This window comes from Opisthocomus hoazin, chromosome 9 (assembly GCF_030867145.1).
Source record: "Opisthocomus hoazin isolate bOpiHoa1 chromosome 9, bOpiHoa1.hap1, whole genome shotgun sequence".
Classification (NCBI taxonomy): domain Eukaryota; kingdom Metazoa; phylum Chordata; class Aves; order Opisthocomiformes; family Opisthocomidae; genus Opisthocomus; species Opisthocomus hoazin.
Genome location: NC_134422.1, coordinates 30,772,786 through 30,796,107, shown reverse-complemented (window position 1 = coordinate 30,796,107; position 23,322 = coordinate 30,772,786). Strand labels below are relative to the sequence as shown.

At 39.9% G+C, this 23,322-nt stretch overlaps 1 protein-coding gene across 1 annotated transcript in view; it reads right to left on the bottom strand.

Annotated features, from left to right (window-relative positions):
- The window catches only part of CCNYL1 (cyclin Y like 1), a 34,848-nt gene that overhangs the window by 7,657 nt on the left and 3,869 nt on the right, over positions 1-23,322 (bottom strand). Inside the window, exons 2-8 of the mRNA XM_075430026.1 lie at positions 13,457-13,531; positions 11,153-11,187; positions 9,633-9,733; positions 8,106-8,141; positions 7,367-7,418; positions 5,000-5,119; positions 1,650-1,816 (exon numbers count right to left, since the gene is read on the bottom strand). Of these exons, the coding sequence (XP_075286141.1) occupies positions 1,650-1,816; positions 5,000-5,119; positions 7,367-7,418; positions 8,106-8,141; positions 9,633-9,733; positions 11,153-11,187; positions 13,457-13,531 (586 nt within the window). The remainder of the gene's footprint in view (positions 1-1,649; positions 1,817-4,999; positions 5,120-7,366; positions 7,419-8,105; positions 8,142-9,632; positions 9,734-11,152; positions 11,188-13,456; positions 13,532-23,322) is intronic.

The following is a 23,322-nucleotide window of genomic DNA, read 5'->3' as shown; positions in this document are numbered from 1 at the left end:
GCAAGATGCGTACTCCAGCACTCCTAGCATCGCTGATCCCACTTCAGCCATCTCAGAGTTATTTGCAGCAATGCTTCAAGTATGTTCCTCAGATAGATGAGCACTCTGAGTCAGGTCGAGTGAAGATGTACATTGTCTAAAATCACTAATTATGCTTTCCTGAAAGCACAGCTGGCACAGCCCTGCCTTTGGAGACAAAGAACTCCCAAGGCCAGGGGTATGTATAAAGCAAGGTACTATGTTTGCTGTTGCTGTTTGCAGTGTGAAGTAACTTGAATAACAAAAACTGTTTTGGTGCAGATAACTCCCCAGTTTTTAGAAATGCTGCCCCCTCCACCTAAAAGAAGAAAACTGGATACCTCTTTTCCCAAGGAGTCCCAGACAAATAGCTACTTACTGTGTTTTAAACATTAGCTTTAGACTGAATTCAGGGAAGACAGCTTGGTCAAGAACAGACTGTCTCACACAGGTAGCCTCCCAGTCCTGCGAGCAAACCTCTGCCGCCACAGTTTGCTCCTGTACTAGAACTGACTGTTACTACATAGGCCTGGACACATGCTCAATTACAGCACAGCAGTGTGATAAAACTCAAACACACATAAAATGTGTCGTGAAGTTTATTAAGGCCAGAAAGCCTGATATTAAGTTAGCCTTCTAGCATTTCTACCACTGTGACAATAAGGGAAATAGGGGAACAAGCTGGCAAATAGAATTAAAACAATAATGTTGACATCTCAAAGCTCTCAGATATAGAACTTTGCACGAAGGAATGTAACAGAAAATCTAATGGGCCAAGTGCACTCCACATGCCTCCAGCCCATAGTATGAGCCTGGAGCCACAACAATAAACATCTTCTGAAACTACAGGGCTTAAAGCTGAGTGCACCAAAAAAAGACAGAAGATTCTAAATTTCTGGAAAACTGGAATCCACATCTGAGACAAGAATATATACAAGGAACATCCCTACCTGAACAAGCAGTAGTAAGATTGAGGATTTTGTTCTCAGCGCTGTAGGCAAGTCTAAGAACTCACCCAAAGAGGATGAGCTGTAGCAGCAGCTGGATGTAACGTGTACAACCACAGATACCAACATAAATGACACCTCACCTGTCTGCCAGCAGCAGCGGCTAGGAATTCAGACCTGGAGATATTCAGGCCTCAGCTGGATACAAGAGCAGACAAGTCACAAGTTATGGCTTACGTTGCAATTTTTCAAATTTTAACGTAGAAAAGGCAGGGAACAAATTTAGTTCACTTTTTTTTCCTTCCCAAAAAGACTTTTGGTGAGACTGTAAATTGGGCACTTTAGAGTCACACCATTGCAAAAAGTCAGTGGAAACAAAACAGCCAGTCCCATGGTTCATCACTGAGGGAAAGAAGGTGAAGAAAAATAACTTTGAAGTTACTTACCCAAGTCATTAGAAATAGTAATATAGATTTGTCTCAAAGTAGGGTTAACCAAAGCCTCCTAGGTTAAAAAAGGGAATGAGGCCAGACACCAGATATACATCATGTACATATATCATAGCACCACATGCAGACATTTTTTCAGGATGATCACAAAAATTGCCATTCCAAAAAAACCCCAAACCACATACACACACAAAAACCCCCAAGCACTGCAGATTAGCCAAACCTTGCAACTTACATGTCCTCAACAGTAATGTCCTTCAATATTTGGCAATAATCCACATTCCACACAGCCTGATCATCCCAGACTTTAGAAGCCAGCAAAATAGCTCCTAGGACTATCCTCTTCCAGTTACTAGGGCATATGTCAATCTCTGCATAGGTTAAAAGCCTTTCCAAATAAACCTATAAGAAGAAAAAACAAAACAAAAACCAGTTTTCAATACAAAAAACAGTTTTATGTGTGTACTTAAGACCTGGAGCCGAGTTCTGAGCGGTAAGCATGTGCATCCAATATGACTATTTTATCCCATTACCGTTAAGTGTGTCAAAATAAGTGTTAGTGCTTACTACTTAACATTTTCCAAACTTTGAGGAGTTACAGGTTCCATTTTTTAGTACAACACAAGAACTGGGACCGCCAAGGTATACAATAATGAGACTGAAGAATGTGTTCTAAGCAATGAGCAGTTTCAGTGAGACACTGCTGGAGTTCTTTCCATCAGAGTCCCACAGTCACTGATGGGTTCTCATTAGGGCCTGTCTGGGATAGTAAATCACTCAACATCACACTAGCCTCTCACCACAGTTAAGGTTCAGCACCTGCAGCTTAACAGGAAGTGCTAAAACCTGCACTGTGATCTGTAGTGATGGGATGAAGATGCATTAATCGCTATCTTTCCACAATGAAAGGTGTCATAGTGCTATTTCTACTTCACCTTGTAAAGAACAGCCTTCAATCCTTCACCTACAACGTTAACCTCTGCTTTCATCTATACCACCAACTACTTAGATAGTGAAAGACACCCAAGTCCAAAGATGTGTCTTGGTCTTTTACTCATTCCTCCCACGTAATTTCAGATCAGCCCAAAGATTTTGAATTGGTCCCTTCCTTCAAAGTTTTCTGCTATCTCACACTCCTATAAAGATCCACATAAGTAATTTGTGCTTTCAAATTTGAATATAGGTTGTTTCTAATGTTCTATTCCCTAAATTAAGTCTGAGGTCCTAATGAAACCTTGGATAAACTAGCGTGTGCGGGAAGCTGTTGTACAGGTCCAAGGGCAGGATCAATCTTTTATCACTAGGGTCTCCCCCCCCTTTCTTCCCGTCCATTGCTCATAGCCTTGAAGTGGACTAAAGGTGTTCCTATAATAATAGGGCCATCTAGTGGTAAAATCCACTTTAAAAACTAACTCTGTTTCTGGTTTTTGTAAATACTTCAGCTGGCTAGATTGCCCAGGGTTAGCTATCATCTTGTTCTGTCAAAACTGCTTGCATGTCTTTGGAAATGCAAAAACATCAAACTACTTTCAGAGTTTCAATAGCTCTAACTATCTGGCCTTTTTAATTACTTATTTCCTTATTAAAGGGAGTCCTTGTATCTGAATTTGTATAACTGCCGCATTGTCTTTTGGTGACAGTCCTTTTCCATTCTCCTTTCAGCCTGTTTTTCAGAAAGAAGCCACAATGAAGACTGAAGTTTGGCATGCAAAGTGCAGTTTAAGAGATTGTCTAATGCATCAATTACATAGTTTTTTTCTTTCCCTTCATATACATATATGTATACACATGCATATATGTGTGTGTATAAATAATCAGTATCATCATCAACTTTTTATATCCATCTCACTTTCTGAAATCAAACAAACTAATAAGCTCAGGAAGTGTGGGCTGGACAAGTGGTTGGTGAGGTGGACTGAGAACTGGCTGAATGGCAGAACTCAGAGAGCTGTCATCAGCGGCGCTGAGTCTAGTTGAAGGCCGGTAACTAGTGGCGTCCCTCAGGGGTCAGTACTGGGCCCAGCCTTGTTTAACTTCTTCATCAATGACCTGGATGAAGAGTTAAGAGTGTACCCTCCGCAAGTTTGCTGATGACACCAAACTGGGAGGTGTGGTAGATACACCAGAAGGCTGTGCTGCCATTCAGCGTGACCTGGATAGGCTGGAAAGTTGGGCAGAGAGGAACCTGATGAGGTTCAACAAAGGCAAATACAGGGTCCTGCACCTGGGGAGGAACAACCCCATGCACCACTACAGGCTTGGGGCGGACCTGCTGGAGAGCAGCTCTGCGGAGAGAGACCTGGGTGTCCTGGTGGACGACAGGTTAACCATGAGCCAGCAGTGTGCCCTGGCTGCCAAGAAGGCAAATGGCATCCTGGGGTGTATTAGGAGGAGTGTGGCCAGCAGGTCGAGGGAGGTTCTCCTGCCCCTCTACACTGCCCTAGCGAGGCCCCATCTGGAGCACTCTGTCCAGTTCTGGGTTCCCCAGTTCAAGAAAGATGAGGAGCTACTGGAGAGAGTCCAGCGGAGGCTTACGAGGATGGTGAGGGGACTGGAGCATCTCTCCTACGAGGAGAGGCTGAGGGAGCTGGGCTTGTTCAGCCTGAAGAAGAGAAGGCTGCGAGGGGACCTTATAAATGCTTATAAATATCTTATGGGTGGGTGTCAGGAGGATGGGGCCAGACTCTTTTCAGTGGTGTCCAGCGACAGGACAAGGGGCACTGGGCACAAGCTGAAGCACAGGAAGTTCCGTCTGAACACGAGGAAGAACTTCTTCCCTCTGAGGGTGACAGAGCACTGGAACAGGCTGCCCAGGGAGGCTGTGGAGTCTCCTTCTCTGGACATATTCAAGACCTGCCTGGACAAGGTGCTCTGCAGCCTGCTGTAGGTGACCCTGCTTCAGCAGGAGGGTTGGACTAGATGACCCACAGAGGTCCCTTCCAACCCCTACCATTCTGTGATTCTGTGTGAGATTATTTTCATACTATTGTTCTTAAGTTCCAAGTACCTCCATGTCACTTGGGGAAAAAAGTTGTAGTCTCTTTGGCTTAATAAAAAAGAGTTTGATAGAAAGGTGACAATGATTGAAGGACATAGTAACAAGAAAGTTCATCTCCTGGAGTTCCTACAGTATTGATCCTCAACCCCTCAGTCAGCATTACTTGCACTATTCTGGTTAATAGGAACTCAAAACTCCCACTTTCCTCTCCACACAACTGAAATAAAAGATGTCTTTGTGTCTGATCTTATGTGTGTCTGAACACCCCACTGTTTACAGTGTCTCACTGTTCTGCCTTTCTCAAGCTTCTCCACCGAGTTACATATTATGAAACAATGTTTGATTGGACAAGTGATTAAGCATTACATGTTCATAGACAGAAAAGGTAAGGCCCTTTTTAGTTAACCACTTCGGGGACTACTTAGAAATTTTCTCTAAAGAACTCACTTGTACAGCGTCTTCATTACTAGCAAGGTTTCATGAGATACTGTAACCATTTAAATGTCAGTTCTGCTCACTTCACTCATTGCGGGGAGGGAAAAGAGGTCTTCCAAAAGCTCAAGTTTCAGTAATCAGGCATCTCTTACCAGTGTCACTATTGCACATTCAGCTGTCAGCTGTGCAGCACTGAAAAGTGTTCGAACAAACCGGTAGATGTGCTTGTGATCAGGGTCATGCTTGTAGTAGTCATCTGGAACTTCCTCCCGCTGAAAGAAAGTTCTCTGAGTTACTGGAAATTTGTCTGTCTTAATACCGACTTGAAAGAACAGCCACACATGGTTGTTTCTTCTGACCAAGTAGAAGTGTATACAACCCTTCCTCGTCACAAAGACAGAACAAAATCGTATACTGAAAGCAGTAAGCAGCCTTGCAATACTTTGAATATTCCACACAAACCACAATAGCATTAGCTGGTATCTTTGTTTTGAACGTTTCTTTGATCTCTAAGGCTAACAGGAAAGAGCATAACTACCGTAATTATTACAGGTGCTAACTATTGTCCATTGAACATTTTGCAGACTAAGAGAGATCTAAAAGAAAGGGCTTTCCCTGAAAGAAAATCACAAATATGTACACACCATGGAAGCACTGGCTCTTCAAAAGGCAAAACTGATGCTGAATAGGTTTCTATCTACAGTCCAAGTTAGACCTTTAGTACAGTAAAAATACCACGTGAGAACAGCATAGCTGCTTGACATTAAACAAGTAGTCATAAGGTAAGCAAAACAGCAAGCATTTTCATGTGGTTTTGTAGTTTAAAATAGCCAGGTAACAGTGCCAAATAAAATGAAGAGGTCCATTAACTTCATACTCTCCACATAGCCTTCTAATACACCACTAACCAATGGAGGTTACCTCTGCAAGGTGTGCATGCAACATGAGTAGTAACACGAGCAGGATTCCACTTGCATAATTCCTGTGCTATGAGCAGTACAAAAGCACATCTGGAAGTACATTTGTGCTGACAAACTGAGGAGGAAAGGACCGAGACTGGTATTTGTGATTAAGCCCTGTGATGCTGGTAACAAAGTTTGTTACTTCTGCTATTTGGGTCAATAGAGTGTGGATTTGGACTCCTGGTGACTCAATCTTTAGCAGACAAGGTGTTCAGAGATTTCTTCCAGCTAATTAACCTTTTTAAAGGAACTATAGGGACCCAGCCAAACTCCCACTGCTATAGAAACTAAGAAGCCATTTGTACCTTTCCCCTCAGAAGTATGACATACAGCCATTACTATATTTCTGTCTGTATGCTGCAGTAAGATAAAAGAGACTTAAGTGTTCACTGAAGGACACTGATTTTCCTCTATTAAACAGGAGGTAGGCCATACGAAAGGATCAAAAGATGTCAGGTTGCTAAATAAAAAGAGACTGTCTGATGAGTGAAGTTCATCTTACATAAATAGTTTTCAATGTGAAACAACAGATTCAGGCAGTTACAACAGTTTTGGATCAGACTTTTCTCCTGAAGTGCCACAGTCCACACAAGAAATCTATATAGCTCTTCTCCTGAAGTTCATTATTTTCATTGAGTAAAGACTTGTATTTGAGCATACAATTCCTAGTACAATGGGTCATGTTCAGGGATGAAACTCCTAAACTTAAAATATTTAACTGTTTATTGAAAACTGTTCATTAACAAGCCAGATCTTTGAGATAGATTAAGCTGCATTCACTCAGGTAAGTCCCAAAGCAATCTGAATTTTTAAAGCCACTAGAGCTTTGTGACATCCATTTCAAATGAAAATCAAAGGAAGTGGTTCTGTAGGACAGTCATTAAGCTAGTAGTGCTCAAACTGGACATAAAAAGCACACACTCCACTCTTGAGCTTGCCTGTCCTATGCGGTTTTGCATCTAAAAGATTGTCTAAAAAGGTGTACCAGAACCAGTCACATTGAAATCGCATGCTGAATGCTCCTAGCTGTTACTGCAAGCAGCATTAAACACATCTGCTTTACAATTCTGCCTTTCAGTTTTTTTTAAAGACCAAACTCACTGTCTCCTACTTTGTGTGACGCTTCACTTGTTATGTTCTCCTGTTTGCAGTCATTTAAAAGGTTAGGCACTTATCTACTAACCATGCCTTCCTAAATAAATAGGAAAAACTTTTGATTAAAGTAATGTTAAAGAGTGGAAGAAAGCAGTCAGACAAGAAAGTTCAGATAAAAAATATGCAAGAATCAGCATGTCCTTGCTTTCTGTTTATATTCGAAGCACAAGAAAACCCAACAGACTTTGCAATATTTAGAGACTGGATTCTGTTCATGATCTACCTGATATCAAAAGTCCAGAGGACATTGTTTGCACTGGATTTTATATATAAAGATACAATTTATGATCAGTTTGCTTGTGACTTGGTGCTAAGACATTTTTATGACATACAATACAAATCAAGATGTTAAAAAAATATGTATATTGACAGACATTCAGGGGATCAAAGAGTTACACTTACTGTGAGAGGATGAGATTTTTCATCAAAAATATCCAACGATCTGTCGGAATCTCTACAAAGTAAAAATCTGCGGTTTAGCAACAAGAGTTACTGGTAATGCTATGCTCCACTAAAAAGTATTATTCACTGAAGAGGATAAAGGGACATATTTTATAGTTCAGCTTTTCCTAGAACATGGTATGAAGTTATATTGTATTTTTGCAAAGCCTTTAATGATGAGATCTTACAACTGAATATTTAAAAAGCTAAACCATGACCAGCTATCCATGTTCTCATATTATGCTTAGTACAGTTCTCCCTTAAAATGTGAAGCCCTCCCATTAACAGTATCTATTTCAAGAAGGGAGCTGTTGAAGCATACACTGTAACTAGCTATAATGGCAAGGGTTATTTGTACATGGGATAGAGTGTTGCTTTACCCATCAAAACTAATCTGTACCTCTGTACTCAGGAAAAGCTAAATAAAGTCCAAAGGCTGATTTGTGGCGAGTTATTTTCCTCACTCCCTCTGTTTTGACTTTTTATGCTTCATTCTCAATGAAGCACGTGCCATTGCATGGGTGTGTTACTGACCCTTCTGTATCAGCTCAAGGGTGGGTACAAAGAGGAGGCAGATACAGTATAAAGTCCCAGATTTTTCAACTCTAAGTTATACTAGTTGTTACTCAAGTGACGAAGACCATATCCCTGGCTCAAAGAGAAAGTTGTCATATTTCAGTAAAAAAATAAGTTCACTCACCTGTTCTTTATATGGTAGAATATTGCTAATGTTACACTAAAAGAGAATGGGGGGAAAAAAAAAAAAGACTTAAAGCATATTCTGTGCACGCTATTCCACTGCAAAAACTGTTGTTCAGGGCAAAATGTTCAGAATCCATTATGTATTAGCTTCTTCTCACATTCTCGAATACTCTGTGTCTCAGTTGTGATGTTTATCTGCCTGAACAGAAACTGGCCCAATCAATTTTGCTAGCCAAACTACTTTTACACTCATTGTACAGATATTTGTGCAACAAAATAAATGTCATGCCAAATTTTAAACATACACCTTCACTGCCTGGCATTTACTGAAAATGTGGACTATTCACAACTAAAATACAATTAAAACTCATTACTTATGTTACACATACTGTTGTAGAGGTTCTGCTGCTGTTTTAACTCTGTATCTCTGGCTGTCTAATTTAGGACCTGTCTAAAAAAGGACAGTAATAAAGATGATATTATGCCAGCATAATCCAAGAAGGGGACAAGAACAGATCTCAGTCTCTGCTGAGTCAAGGAAGGCAACAGATTTCATACTGACACTCATCTGCTGTGACCAGATTTCAGATACGTCACTGGCAGTGACAACAGGAATGCTGCCATCAGGAATGCATCACAGGCAAGCTCTGATCTGTTGCCAGCTGTACACTGCTTCAAAATGCCACATGCACCATCTTTTAGGTTCTTTCTTCTCTAGAAAAGCAGTGACATGCCAGATACCTTTGTTTGAAACCAATTTTAAAGTGAGATTTTTAAACTTAGACATTTCCAAACTCTACTATACTGTTAAAACAGTAAAGTCGCCTGGGCCTGAAGCTACTTTGCCTTCCTTTCCCTGGAAGCACAGTAAAACACTCTTCAGTTCTTGACTGGTATCATCTATGCACAAAGAACTGTCTCTGTGGTACCCAGAACAATAGGTCAAACAGCCATTTCCACTGGAGAACCAAAAAGACCCAATAAGTATCAAACTCACATACCTAAAATAACAAATATACAAAGAAAAAGTAGAAAGGCTAGCCCTAAAACCAAAGCCAGCAACATACTGTTATCCACCACTAGAGGGCAGACTAATACCACTGGCAAGCAGCAAACAGTCCAGCAAACTTCTGCAACTCCATGCAAAATCCATTTCAAGTTTTCCCAGATTGAGAGTTTCTAGATTTGGCTTTCCATGTGAAGCCTTTTTGCTCCCCACCCCAACACACACTTTTAAACGCAAAATGCTGACACTTCTGCACTGCCTCAGATTCTCAAGTGCACAGTAACTATTCTGAAGTATATTAGCTCTGTAACTAAAAGAAACCAAACCTTGCTTCAGCAGTCACAATTAACCAGACCTCTGCACCCTGAGACCTCTACACCATGACCAACCTGAGTAAGCAGTGCTGTGCTCCTCTCATTCGAGTGAGCGGCTGACTTTGGAACAGGCAAGACCACCACAAAATCCCAAATAAACCTTGCAATGCTACTCAGTCCCTTGCTGATGACAAATAGTTCTTACCACTTTATTGTGCTTCTAAGGTTAGGTTGACTGACGGTGCTGTCATCTATAAATATTGTTGAGCATGAGCTGTATTTTTTTGTAAGCTGCCCAGGAGAAACCTTGAGGGGAAGAACAAAAAAAAAAAAAACAAAAAACACAAACCAGAAATACACTCAAAAAGAGGCAATCTGTGAGCTTTTGGTTTACCACACTGAATACTGGCTTTACATCTCAAGCAGTCACTGCAGAGGAGGTCTTTGCAGATGATTATTCCTGCTATGTAAGCTACCCTATAGCCATCAAGTTCCTGAGAATACCCTTTGTGTAAGACAGGTTTATATATCATCTCTTGTAATACATTGCTCACTGCACTCATGTATTGTTTAGCATCTGGAATCTGGAAATAAAGTACTACTATTGTATTTACTTTTACTATTTAGAGCTAGCAACATGTTCCATCATTTATCCCGTATATCCCATCTAACCCTGTAGATTTTATATTGTAAGAAATCCTGCTATATAACACTAAGTCAGGCTTCCCTGAGCATTTTTAGAGAATGCCTTGCACTGGAGCTTGGATGTCGTAATTGAGGGAGGAGTTTTAATCAAGCAACTCAAGATTCATTAGTTTTTGCCAGAATCTTTTTAAATGTCTTGTTTAAAAACTTGAAAGTCTTTCATATGAAAATGTTGGCACCATTCACAATTCAATGGCTGCCTGGGAACATCTCCCATTTTAGATGAAGTTTGGCAGAAAAACCTATCCAATCACACTTCACCTTGGTGCTGGCAGACTAAAGCTGGAACTGTAATTGAAAAAAAGAAAAAAAGAACCACCCCCTGTAATCACACTAAATACAACAGACTTGAAATATCATTATCTTACCAGTAACTTATCACTAGACACTTCTGCTAGACAGTAGCTTTGTGTTAATAGCTTCCATTCTTAGCTTTACTAGTTAATAATTTTTTATCCATTTATTAATGACATTGCTTTTTTTTTTGGTAAGTGAAGTGCCAAAACTAACTAATATTTGTGGAAGAAACTTAGAGCACTTTCGCAGATTTTAAAACTAACAGATTATCATTTATCATGCTGATGATAATGTTAGTTCATCATTCTCCTTTCATGATAGATACATTTCTTACAATAAGTCCTGTAGTGATGCTCAAACAGCAAATCATTTAAGACTTGTCACCTCACCTGAGAAATTAATCCAGTTTTTTTTCTGTTTAAAACAATGTAGACAGCTTGACTTATATTTTCTCCTTTACTGCTCTGAAATGCTCAAGATTGATACAGCAAAAATATCCATAATTATTCTTTTGACATCAGCCATTCTATGCTCTGGGATACTGTGCCTGTTTGTTTATTTTTTAAAGACGGGCAAAGATAATTCAGTTTTATCTTGCTAAGGAGGATCTGGAACATGTGTAGGACTATATAACTAGAACTACTACAGTTGTTACTTGAATTTGTCTTTGTCCCAATATGCTAATATTATCTATATAGTAAACTAAGAATTTCTTTTACTTACATGATTGATGTGGTTACTCTTCCTCTTCTCTCGCACTAGAAAGCGGGAAAAAGAATGTGAACTGAAAGGTTTCTAAAATACAATCCCAATTAACAATCAAAAAAGTAAATCTATTAACCTAGTCTTCTGAAGTACACGAGTATTAGAAGTTTCAAATTTGACTTTAGGCATCTGGAAAAGTAGTTCAAGGAAAACATACTGAGTTTTATCAAGCTAGTAAACTACATACTACTTCTAACTATCCACGTGTACATTTAGGAACTACTTCTACCCATCGCACTACAGGAAAAATGTCTCAGCTTTGACAAGGTGCTGTGCATCATGAAAAACTGTGTGATTTTGGATAGTTCAGACAGGGAATGTCCAACATCCAACAGCAACCACTCAGCAATCAGAAGTAGAAACATCACACAATGAACCTGCCAAAGACACACAAGGAGGGGTGCCCTGTAGTTTACACACGTTCTCTCTCCTCCTCTTATAGACAGCAGAAGGTAAAAAGAATTTCACTATACAAAAGATCCTGGCACAAGCTATGCCTATTTATCCTATAACTGCAACCATGTTATCTGATCCTTTTAAACTGTGTCAGCCTTTCAAAAAAGATTGTAAGGTTTAACTTCCAGCTATAACACCAGCAGTAAAACTGTGCTGTTAAAGGAGAGCTGAGAGTTGCATACATGCAGAAAAGCTATACAAATGTGACCAGCCTGGACAGCTGACTTCTCCAAAGTTCTGACCTCAGATCATTACCACTTGTTAGCAGGACACACTCTCATACATATTTAGAAAAATTCACAATTGGAACAGTATCCACTTTTTTTTGGTCATTTTACATAAATAAAAACTCATCATTCTGATAACATCTCAGTGAGAAAGAACTTACGGATATTAATTCTACTAGTTCTATGGAAGGTTAACTAAAGAAGATCCATCGAAATTAGAAAATAAATTCTTCTGCCTGACTTGTCCACAGAAATACCCTGTAAAAATCAATTCATCCAACTAATTAAAACTTCAGAGAATAGTTTAACAGTTATGTCACCTAGCAGAGCATTTTTCTACATGAACAGAAGTGTATACATTTCAATACATCACATTTGAAGAATACTGAATAATGTTTAAAAGAAATACCACCCCCAACAAGTATGTTCGTGTAGTTTGAACGTTATTTGCAGCAAGGCTGAAAGGCTGCAGAGTAAAGCTGCTCTACAATGTTTAAGAACTATATCAACTTGCTAACTGCAACTTAGGCAGCGCTCATCCGAGAGGTGTCTGAAATGTACAGGTCAGATCCTCTGTCTGTTTGAAGACTGACCTTAAGGGCCTCAAGGAAAGAGACCTACATTTCCTTGGTATCATCTCTTCTGGAGAATCACGCTAGTGCTTGTTTCCACTGTTCACAGATCATCCGAGCATTGCAAAGTTGATACAATTGACTATTTTACTACTTGCCATAAGGCTCTGAATAGCAGGACTGCAACTGACTGACCTGTCAAAATAATTCTACTTCTCTGTGGCAAAGCTATGCCAAGGTAGAAGATACACAGCAGCTTTCCATCAACACACCCAATCTCAAGTGCAACACTGTCTTAGAAAAAACAGCACTTCAAACAAGAACCAACAGAAGCATTTTTAAAAGAGTATCTTAAACTCCTTTTGTGTTGCAACTTCAAAATTAACTATCGTCAGAATTATTTTATTTGTGCAATACGGAAATACCTCTGCTTTTTAACAGCATTTTGGAATGCACAAGCTATACTAATTGTTCAAAAGTGACTTTATTAAGTAAACAAGCAAACTGCAAAGAAAGTGAAAATCTCAATACATCAATGTAATTAAAACCAGAATTCAAGAACAATTATGCTACTGAAACTATTCAAACAGCTTAAAACAACACATTCAAAAGCAACCGATATAGACTGATGGCTTAGGCTTATTATTCCTTACAGAAAACTGTCCTTTATTTTTTTTTTCCAAGTTTAGAACAGTCCTTTGCCATAAAAATACCCGCCACTGCTTGAAGCTTGAATTAGACTAGTGAAGAAAGCCTTATTCCTTCAGACTACTAGGATCCAGACTCTGAAATCTCCTGATATTTAAGCGTTTAGAAGAACCAGTAATTTTAAGCGTTAACTAAAACAGCCTACGAACACATTTCTGTGTACACTCACAAATTATTAATCCCTATGCTTTTAAAGAATTAAAGCAATTTCAGTGATCTCAAGCTGTGTAATTAGAATTGGCAGTTATTTTCCAGTTTTCCTCCTGTGTTTTTTTAAACTGGGAAAAAACTTAGCTTACCATCTGTTTGAGACTTGCTCAGGAAAATCGTGCTTGCTCTGGGATGATCAGATGGATTAGATTCCAAGGCTAAATCTGAAAGGACAAAAAAAGGAGATACTTTTAACAGATGATGATGATTACTGCAACGATTCACATCCAGCCTTAAAATGTTCAAGCACAGAGATGGAGACAAGATCAGAAATACGTAGAATGGGCTGTCTCTCTAAAGCAAAACTTTACTTTTGCCAAGATAAACAAAAATCTGACATTTTCCCCTCTGAAAAAAAGCCTGTGGACTTATTCCTACTGCCAAGAAGCTCTGAAGTAGCTTACAGTTTCTATCAAAACAAAACCTAGAAAGGCAGATCTCAGAAAACAGTCAGTATGTGCCCCTGCGTGTCAGGGTAGCTGGATGTGGAGCCTGTGCTCAGTAGAGGGCAGAAAGCTAGAACTTCTGTATCAAGAGTATAATTTAAAAAAAAAAAAAAAGACACTGCTGATCTTTCACTCTATGCTTTAAGTACCCAATACATCAGGAAACAATCTGCATGCTCTTATGAAAGAACCTAATAAGTGACTTTTACAGTGCTGATAAATAGAAAAACATGGAACTTACACTATTCTGTTCTTTTGGAATTTCAGTTAAAACCCTGTACAGCTAATATATAATTATTGAAGAAAAAAATGATTGTTCTAATCCTTTGCCAAACTGAACCAGTGATGACATGAGTATATATTACTCCCTTAGATTAACATGGGAGTGATCACTAAAAAGTTTGTTGATGAACCTGTAAACAGCATGACGAAATTTTGAGCTGCATTAGCTCTGACAGAAAAAAACAGCTGCTCTGAGGAAGTCATGCTACAGACACACTGACTTATGTCAACATAGGAACAATCTAGTACTGCAATCCTGTACACCCTGGCAAGAGCAAATTCACATCCACTTCCACCTGTCATTCTGATCTTCCTGTGTGCCACTTCTGTCATGCTGACCATAAAAGCACGCAAGCTCGCCAACTTGGACGTTAGTGTTTCAAGGTGGTACACCAATGCAGTTGCCACACCCTTAAAAAACAAAGTCATCTAAGAATCCCCATCAACTTTTAATGAAAAAAAAAAATCTTAAGAGCTTTTTATGCATTCAACCTACAGAACTCTAGTTCAACTGTAGCCAAAGTATGCACAAACTGTCTTGGTGCTGAAAGTCTTAACTATGTGAATGTTTTGTGCTACTGCACATAACCCATAGCACAGCCACAGCCCTCGCGCATCAGCGAGTGAACGTAATTGTGAAAGTACATGTGTCCCCAAGACTTCTCATTCCAGATTCCCACTGGTACACAACATTGGTATTCAGACCTGGATATTTTCCAAGAACTTGGCTTACAACATCACTGATCTTAGTCCAACAGTATTGCTCTGACAGTGGTCCAGGATGCAGACCACTGTAATTTTGAATGTCTACTGGATAAGTAAGGTTGCCAATGTCCATCTAGGAACACAAAAATTGTTCAATCATGAATTTCCCCCTTCATCCCCCCAAAAAAAGGCCAGAGTCAGATATGAAAGCAGACCATCTCCAGCAGTTTTTAAAAGCCAACTTACAAAAGCAGTATTTCTATTTTCACCTTACTGTGCTCATTCACGGCACACAGTGAACAGATATCTGAATTTAATCATGTAGTTAAAATGTAAGAAGTCCTAGTTCAGAAGCCCTAGAACAGAATTTGTCCTACAGCTCATACCTGAAATACCACTAACACACATTTAATTATCTGGGGGTGAAAAAAATTCCAACACAGTTGTATGCCATACATAACATTTTAACTACTGTTTGTGGTGTCTCAACAACGCAGTACAACTGTTGTTTAAAATCTGTCCACGATGTTGACAAGTTTCTAATACTGATTCAGCAAAATTACTTTTAAGAGACAGTATAGAGACCAACACTAGTTTCTAATGCTAGCAGTCCATTAAAAAAAAACCCCAAACTTGACATAGACCAAGGAATTCATTAATAATTGCAAATATTAAACAAGTTTCTAGATTTGAGAAGAGAGTGATTCAGAAATGGAAGTATTTTGCTAGTCTGCCAAATAACTTCAGTATCACAAAGAGGCAGAACAAGACTGCAATATGCAGATTTAAATGCAGCTTATTATTAGTAAGTTATGATGCAAACAGAGCACACAACTCAATTTATTTATTTACAGTTCAGCAGGAACTTTCAGAATAACTGGAGAAGTCAGGTTAGAAAGGACCTCAGGAGGCCTCTAGTTCAACCTCTTGCTGAAAACAGGGTCAGCTACGAGGTAGAACCAGGGTGCTCAAGACTTTATCCAGTTGATTCTTGAAAACCTCCAATGAGGGTCCACAGAGCCCAGATCACCTTTCCCACCGAGGGGGACTAACACCTGCAGGGCTATGGGACTCACTGTGGAACCGTAGGGAAGAGCACGTGGGGACTGTACAAGACTTGCCTGATACTTAGGGGAAGGCAGCAAGGAAGGCTGGGGAGGAATAAGCACAGGAAAACAGAGGGAAGAGGGATACTGAATTCAGTACCTCCTAACACAGGACTCTGTTTCTCCTTGCTGAATTGCATAGCCTTCCTGTTGGCCCAATCTTCCAGCCTATCCAGACCCCTCTGCATGAGCAGCCTCCAGCATATTGACTGCTGCCCAATTGGGTGTCATCAGCAATTTGGACGCACTCCATTGCCTTCTCGAGGTCATTGATAAATGTTAAAAAGGACAGGTGATTTTTTTCCAGGGAAAAGACAGTATGGGATAACACCTATCCTCCCTCACCACAAAAAAATACACTAACATCTTGACTTCTCTGAAGCTTTGATTTACTTTGGAACAGTATGACTTGTTAAAGCTCGCTTCTTATACTGTTTTTGCCTCCTCTTGTGCTCTGCCAATGCCTGTATCCATGCTTCTTAGATGTTACAAATCAAGTCTAGGACTAAAATCACTACAGGAAAAAAACACATGCAAATATAACCAACTTCCATCCAAGAAAAGAAGGGTCTAAGATTTGCAGCACTGCAGGATGCACCAAGGGACACAACAGTGACACGGCCATGCAAATCAAATGGCCCCATGAACCCAAGCAGACCCGCACATTTGAGGAGAGAAACAGCAACGAAAGGAAAATAGACTTTACTGGGTCCAGTTCCACAGTAGCTCTACCAGATACAAGAAGCTTTCGCCTGCACAGTCAGGTGTATCAGCGCCCATAGCACATTAAATCCACAACACAGATGATACAATCAGAGTTATGGTATTAATGAAGTCCAAGACACATTGTGCAGTCCCTCATTGTGAACCACACAAGAAGTGATCAAGACCAACTGTAGCTAGGCTTCTTATACCAGAAAAATGTGGCATTAAAAGAACAGTACATCTGCTTTTGTCTTGCAAGAGACTGCAAAGAAAGATGCATTTAGTAGACCGCCTCCCTGTAGCTTTCCCCTTCTAAACAGAATTTTAACCATCCTCTCTGTGCTGTTTTCCCTGGACAATGCTTTTTTTTTCAAGCAATGGGAAGATTAGTCATACAATTTGCTCTTCCTAAACTGCCAGTGTCGCTCCTGAAATACCAAAAAGCAACTGCAATACAGCTGATGAAGGAAGCATAAGGCAAGGGGCAGGTAAGGATGTGAGAAGAGGCAAAATGGAATGGGAAAGATAGCAAAAGAAAAGATAGAGGAAAAGATCAATCTGTCTGCAAACCATTTGACTCTCAACCAAGTGTAACTCCTAATACTTCATCCCGGTAGTACTTGCAAGTCCAAAACCAACATATGTAACTCTGAAAATAAGGGTAAGTCTTGATTAGGAGCTACATCAGAAGATGGGTGACAAAGTTGAAGCTTCACAGAAAGTTAACAGAAAAGAAGCATAGTGTGCCACAGGATAAACAGAAATAACAGGAATTAAAACATGCAGAAACAGGAATGAAAGAAATGAGAGAAGCAACAGGATGATATAAAGAGCAAGAAAACAACTCCAAAACATTTTTGTTCTAGAGGCTACCAACGCAATAGAAGTCAAAACATGTTTTCTGTTGGACCTTCACGCTTAGCAATAGAGGTGAGAAGGGGAGATTACCACCAGAAATTGTCTGTGGGAGCAGCACAGTAACACTGCCGCACTACATTGGCTTTACACCTCTCCCTGAGAACTACATATTAAAAATAGCCTTCCTCCTTATTCTTCCACATCTCTCAGTGCCATTTACTCATGTGGTACTACGCTTGTCAGATCAACCCTGTCTCCAACTGGACCACAGAGAAGCCTGAACTTGCTTCACTCTCTCACCATTCTCATTTTAAAGAACGCCTTGCAGCCTGCTTGCCCTTCAGACAATCTCAGCTACCTCTGCTGCTGTGTGCTCCATGCACTGGTAAGAGAGCATACAGTCCCCCACAGGGCAGATCATATCACTTTTAAAAGCAAACCTCTGCCCCTAGCTCAAGATCTCATGTCCTTTCCTCAACACAACATCCCCACGAAGACTTGACTTGTACTCCTCTATGCCATATAAGAACATACAAGAACATGTGGGTTTTAGGAATTTATAATGCTAGCTACCTACCTACTCTTTTACACACCTCCACAGGTGATTTCTAACTATTAAGAACACATTTTACACACTGCATCATGCTACATATATTAGCTTATGAATAAAGCTGACAGTCAAAGATGTCACTAAGTAGCAGCCCTTTGACGATTTCACCACTTCAGAACACGAAAACATTGCATTTCCTTTAATAGTTTTAGCCCCATCTTCTGCTTTACTAGACAACAGTAACATTTTGATACAGTACATATTTAAGACACTACATCCGAAAATCCTCTTTGCTGTAAATTGTGTTTCTTCCCTCGCTCAGTGGGTTACTAGCTTTGATTAACGTTTGAGTTTCCCTTATATTTCATTACCTTATAGTATGAAAAATGCGAGTTACTTAACACTCCCAATAAAGATTTAAAAATCAAAACAAATTAGACTAACAGACTTGCAAATACATTTCAGAAAGTCTGTTAATCCTAACAATAACTTCATACAGAATGATTTGCCCTTTAAATTATGTTATTCTATATCTATTCCTAAAAACTTTCCTAAAAGTTACAATTATGGTTTCTAAATTCAACCTGCTTTGTTGATTCCTCACTAGCCACACCGCACACCACAGAATCCAGCACACACAGGTTGTTTCCAATTTGCCCTCTCCTGTTATGTCCTCAGTCACACATAGGTTAGTCCATCCTTTGAACACTCCACAGGTGCCTTCTTCCCCAGATTTGGACAAAATGAAAGCACTTTGGTCTCCGGATTACTCATCTTCAACAGACTACATCTCTCTTCAATAACCGGATGGATCAAGAGATACAAAGCTTACAAGCAAATTTGAATATGTAAAGGACTAGATCTGCTGCGTAATGAGATGCTTTCAAACACAACCAGTTTGCAGAAAGGAACTCTATTTTGAGGGAGAATCGTGGTGAAAACAATCTTAACCAACACTTGCATATGCATAGGTCTCTTAAAAACACTCCTAACTCCCCAAAGGAAACCAACTCTTTATTTAAAAAGCAAAACAACTAAAACCAACCCCCACAGCTGGTCTTTGTGAACAAAGAGACAGAATTGCTGAGGTTGGAAGGGATCTCTCGAGATCACCCAAGTCCAACCCCCTGCTCAAGTGGGTCAGCTAGAGCAGTCTGTCCAGGACTGCATCAGTCTGGTTTCAAGTGTCTCCAGACAGAGACTTCACAACCTCTCTGGGCAACCTGTGCCAGTGTTTGACCACCCTCATTGTTAAATGATTATTTCTAAAGATCGTGACTTTACACAATACATGCAGAAGGATGTCGTAAAGCTATTTAAAATCTGTCAGTTGTTCTTCATGGCACTCCTGTGAGAACAGCAATATCATTACCAATACTCAGCACATACCTAGGTGCACTGTGATGTTTTAGAAGGCTGCAGAAATTTCTTCAGTATACAGGCAGCTCTCTTAATTAAGAAGCAATTGTTTGCTCTTTTACACCACACTCCTGAGTTGGGCTGGTTCAACAAGAAATTGACACAGTAAGCATTTTAAAATTGCTACTAAAATCAGGAGAATTTAAAAAGCAAAAGTGCAGACCATCTATTAAATACTGTGGGCTAGCCTGAGTTTAAGTTATCTATTAATTTCTGAGGTTTAAAAAAAAAATAAATCAATACAGTATTAGTGTTCTTGCATTTTTTAAAGTGTAGGAGGATCCACATTGCTACTGTCAGCCTCCACAGCAAATCTCAGCATGTACCTGGTTCTTGTACCTGGTTCACAGCCCCTGTTGAGTAAACATGATCGAGAGATTTGTTCCACTATACACAATATCTAGCCTTTTTGGGACTGAACGAAGTCAAGTAGGCTTCCATGGGTTTCATGATGTACCTGTCAGGGTTACAGTCACTTCTACACACTTGAGCTAGGCAGAACAACAGGATGTCAGCAGCGCCCCAAATTCCACAGTGAAGGCAGGATCAGTTAAAAGGGAGGAAAACTAGATGTCCCTAGGATTTTATGTTGGAACTAGAAGGAAAACAGTAGTTCACAAGCTAGATCGTAAAAGTAACTAACATTTTGTTAGATGTCTGTTTCTGTGCTGCGCCTAACATTTGACTGTGCACTAAAAATCAAATTTTACACTTTCAGATCCATGCTGATAACTGCAAGTGTAAGGGAAACTTTCCGCATAACAACTCTTCACATGCTCTCTGCCTTTCTTTTCACAAGACATGGTTTAGAAAGAGAAACAGGTGAGTACCAGAAATTCAAGTCTCATCTAGTGTTTGCAGCCAAAATAAGATGCACTGTACTGTGTGCTAGGTGTCATATGCCAGCTGATGTGCTAAGTTTTTTCCTCCTCTTCCAATTACTTACATTAATGCAAACTTCAAACGAAGTTTGGGCTTTTATGAAAGTTAAAGAGTTTCATCAAGTTTTGTGCCATTTTAGGCACAAGCTCAAACGCAGTCACTCTTTACAGTGGCTTCGTGGATTCTCAGCTTACCTGCAGTTTGTCCTATAAAAGAAAAATAACTATCTGCATACAAAACATGCCCAACAGTTTTACAGAAAAGCTTTTTTCTGTCTTTGAAAGAAAGTGGCATTCAACGGTTTATTATCTGATTGACACGTTGGATGACAAGCCAGTGTTACTTTTCACACTGGAAAAAACCCAATAACTATGTTTGATTCCTGCAATGACTCAAGAGCCTTTCAGAACTCCAAAGAGAAGCAAAATTGCACTATAAACACATAGCTCAAACACTGTAGAACACTACCTGGTTGACAGTGGGATTTTTGTGTGAGCTGTGGAAGTAACCCTGGTATTTGCATCACCTGCAAGTATGATCTTCAGTTTCATTCCTCTGGCTCTACTACACATTTAAATAAATAGCACCAAGCTTTATAAGCCAGTTGCATCTTTCTTTTTCCCTTCAAGTGCAAACATACAGAGTTTTCTTCTGAAAACATGATTTTCCGAGTGAGTGAAATAAAACACATTCAAACCCTAGCTGTAATAAGGAAAAAACAAATACACCTAGAAATCGCAAGATCAGGTTGTTGGCAAGTATCTACAGATCCAGGGTCTGGGTTCATAATGTTTGGTAGCATTTTCCTCCTGCCTCCCACAGTAACTGTTTCTTCCACATACAGGAAGAACGAAGAATTGTTAGAAACCCTAATTGAACATGTAATGCAAATTTGGGAGGAGTAGGTTTTTGTGTTTTGTTGGCTTGTGCAAGAGTTTATTCCACTGTTAGTCAGCTTTCCAGTATGACTTCACCACACTGATCACACTTCAGAGAACAGACACTTCTAGCTACAAAACTCCCGTTGTTCTACAACATCTACCCTGGCAGGAGGGAAAAGAGCAAGTGTCCTAAAGAAAGCCAGAAGAGGAAAGGATCCTAGGGTAAGTTACATGGAAATCATAGTAAAAAAAAAAGAAAAAAGTCCAGATAAAAATGAGTTGTTTCTTTAAGTTTCATCAAAATCTGCAGGTTAGCCATATATTTCATAGAATAGAATCACAGAATCACTCAGGTTGGAAAAGACCTTTAAGATCATTCAGTCCAACTGTAAACCTAACACTGCCAAGTCCACCACTAAACCATGTCCCTACGTGTCACATCTACAAGTCTTTTAAATACCTCCAGGGATGGTGACTCAACCACTTCATTGGGCAGCCTGTTCCAGTGCTTGACAGTGCTTGCTGTTGCTCCTTTCAACATTTCCCATTTTATGAAAATCTCTGTTATAAGACCTGTTATACTAGAAGCCTGAAGAAACACTCACCAAACCAAACCAGTTTCCCTCCATATGAGCTTCATGTACATGCGTTCCACACCAACTATTCTTAAAAACCTAAGACTTACATAAACTCTCTCGCTGCCTAAGTCTCCAAGATTTAGTGAAGAGAGAAAAGGATAGAGGATTCCTCAGTTGTCAGCAGTACCCAAGCATAAGAACAGAAATACGGATACTACACTATGGCAATGATTTCCCATTCCCAAATTTGTAGATCAAATTCATCATTGTTTCTGATCCACTTATTGATTCAGTCATTTCCACTACAGGCACTTTACAGATTATTTCATACAGGCCACAACATCAGGCATCTTAAGCCAACACAGGGAAGGTGTTTCAGGCTTGCAGAGTCTCAATTTTTTCACACTTGTCAAGATCACATACTATTTGCAACTGCTACAAATGTCTTTGTAATTAATTCCCCGTCAATTACAGGAAAGAGCTGTTTAGAGTTCTGGGGTAAGAAGAGTGAGCATAAGTTAGATGAAAAACTTGGCAAATACAAGGAAAAAAGGAGAAGGAACACCAGAACAGGGACCAGAGCATCAGTTGGTTTTCACCTCCAACTTTGTCTAACTAGAAAAAGGTATTTGTCAGCCTATGCAGCTACAGATCTTCAAATAGGGGCACAAAAACCAACACAAGATGGTTAAACCTTTCCTGTGTTGAAAACTGCTGGCATCAAAAAGCTGACTTCTTGCACCAGTGTTCATCTTTTTTCTTTTCTTTTTTGTTTAACTTACTAACATTTTACCCAGGATTTGAAAAAAAAATAAAAAAACAAACAGGAAAAAACTCTCCACCCACACGCCTCAAGTAAGCTGACATATTATATAAGAGAGGAACAAACGAACAGTACTTAGACCTTCTGCAAGGAGGTTTATAGACAAGCTGTTGGTGAAATCAGATCACAATCAGTATATTCAAGTATCTGTTCATCTTCAACACCGTTTAGTAACTGCAGCACGCAGGCAACTTGAAGCTTGCCCCTTTCAGCATGGCACAGCCTCTCAAGAGCCAGGGAGCTGTTGAAAAAAGAAAAGTAGGCTCATAGGTGCGTGAAGAGTTATTCTAAGCACCAGTCCGTCTGCGTCTGTTCAGGTAAATCTCACTGACTTCATTCTCTATTAACTCTCTTCTTCAAAGTTGCGTTCTGTTTGTTTTCCCACCTAACCTCTACATGATGACCGCACCCCGCTCAGCACCTCTCCTGATCCCACCTGCTGTTCCCTCTCATCCCCGCTTGTCTCTTCGCTTGAAATTCTCCACCACCTAACCCACCGCCCCAGTTCTCCAGGTAAAGGTAGCAGGTCATTTTGTCCCACCAGTTCAGTCGGTCAACAATCTTCCCCTTGGTTCACGTGAATCAGGCAAACCTCTGCTCAGAACTGCTGAAGGCGGTAACAGCAGTGGAGGGAGATAACATTTCGAACTACAAGTGAGAACAGTCTGCCAAGCAAGGCCTTGCTCTAGTTTTATCCAGGGATAAAAGAATTTACGAAAA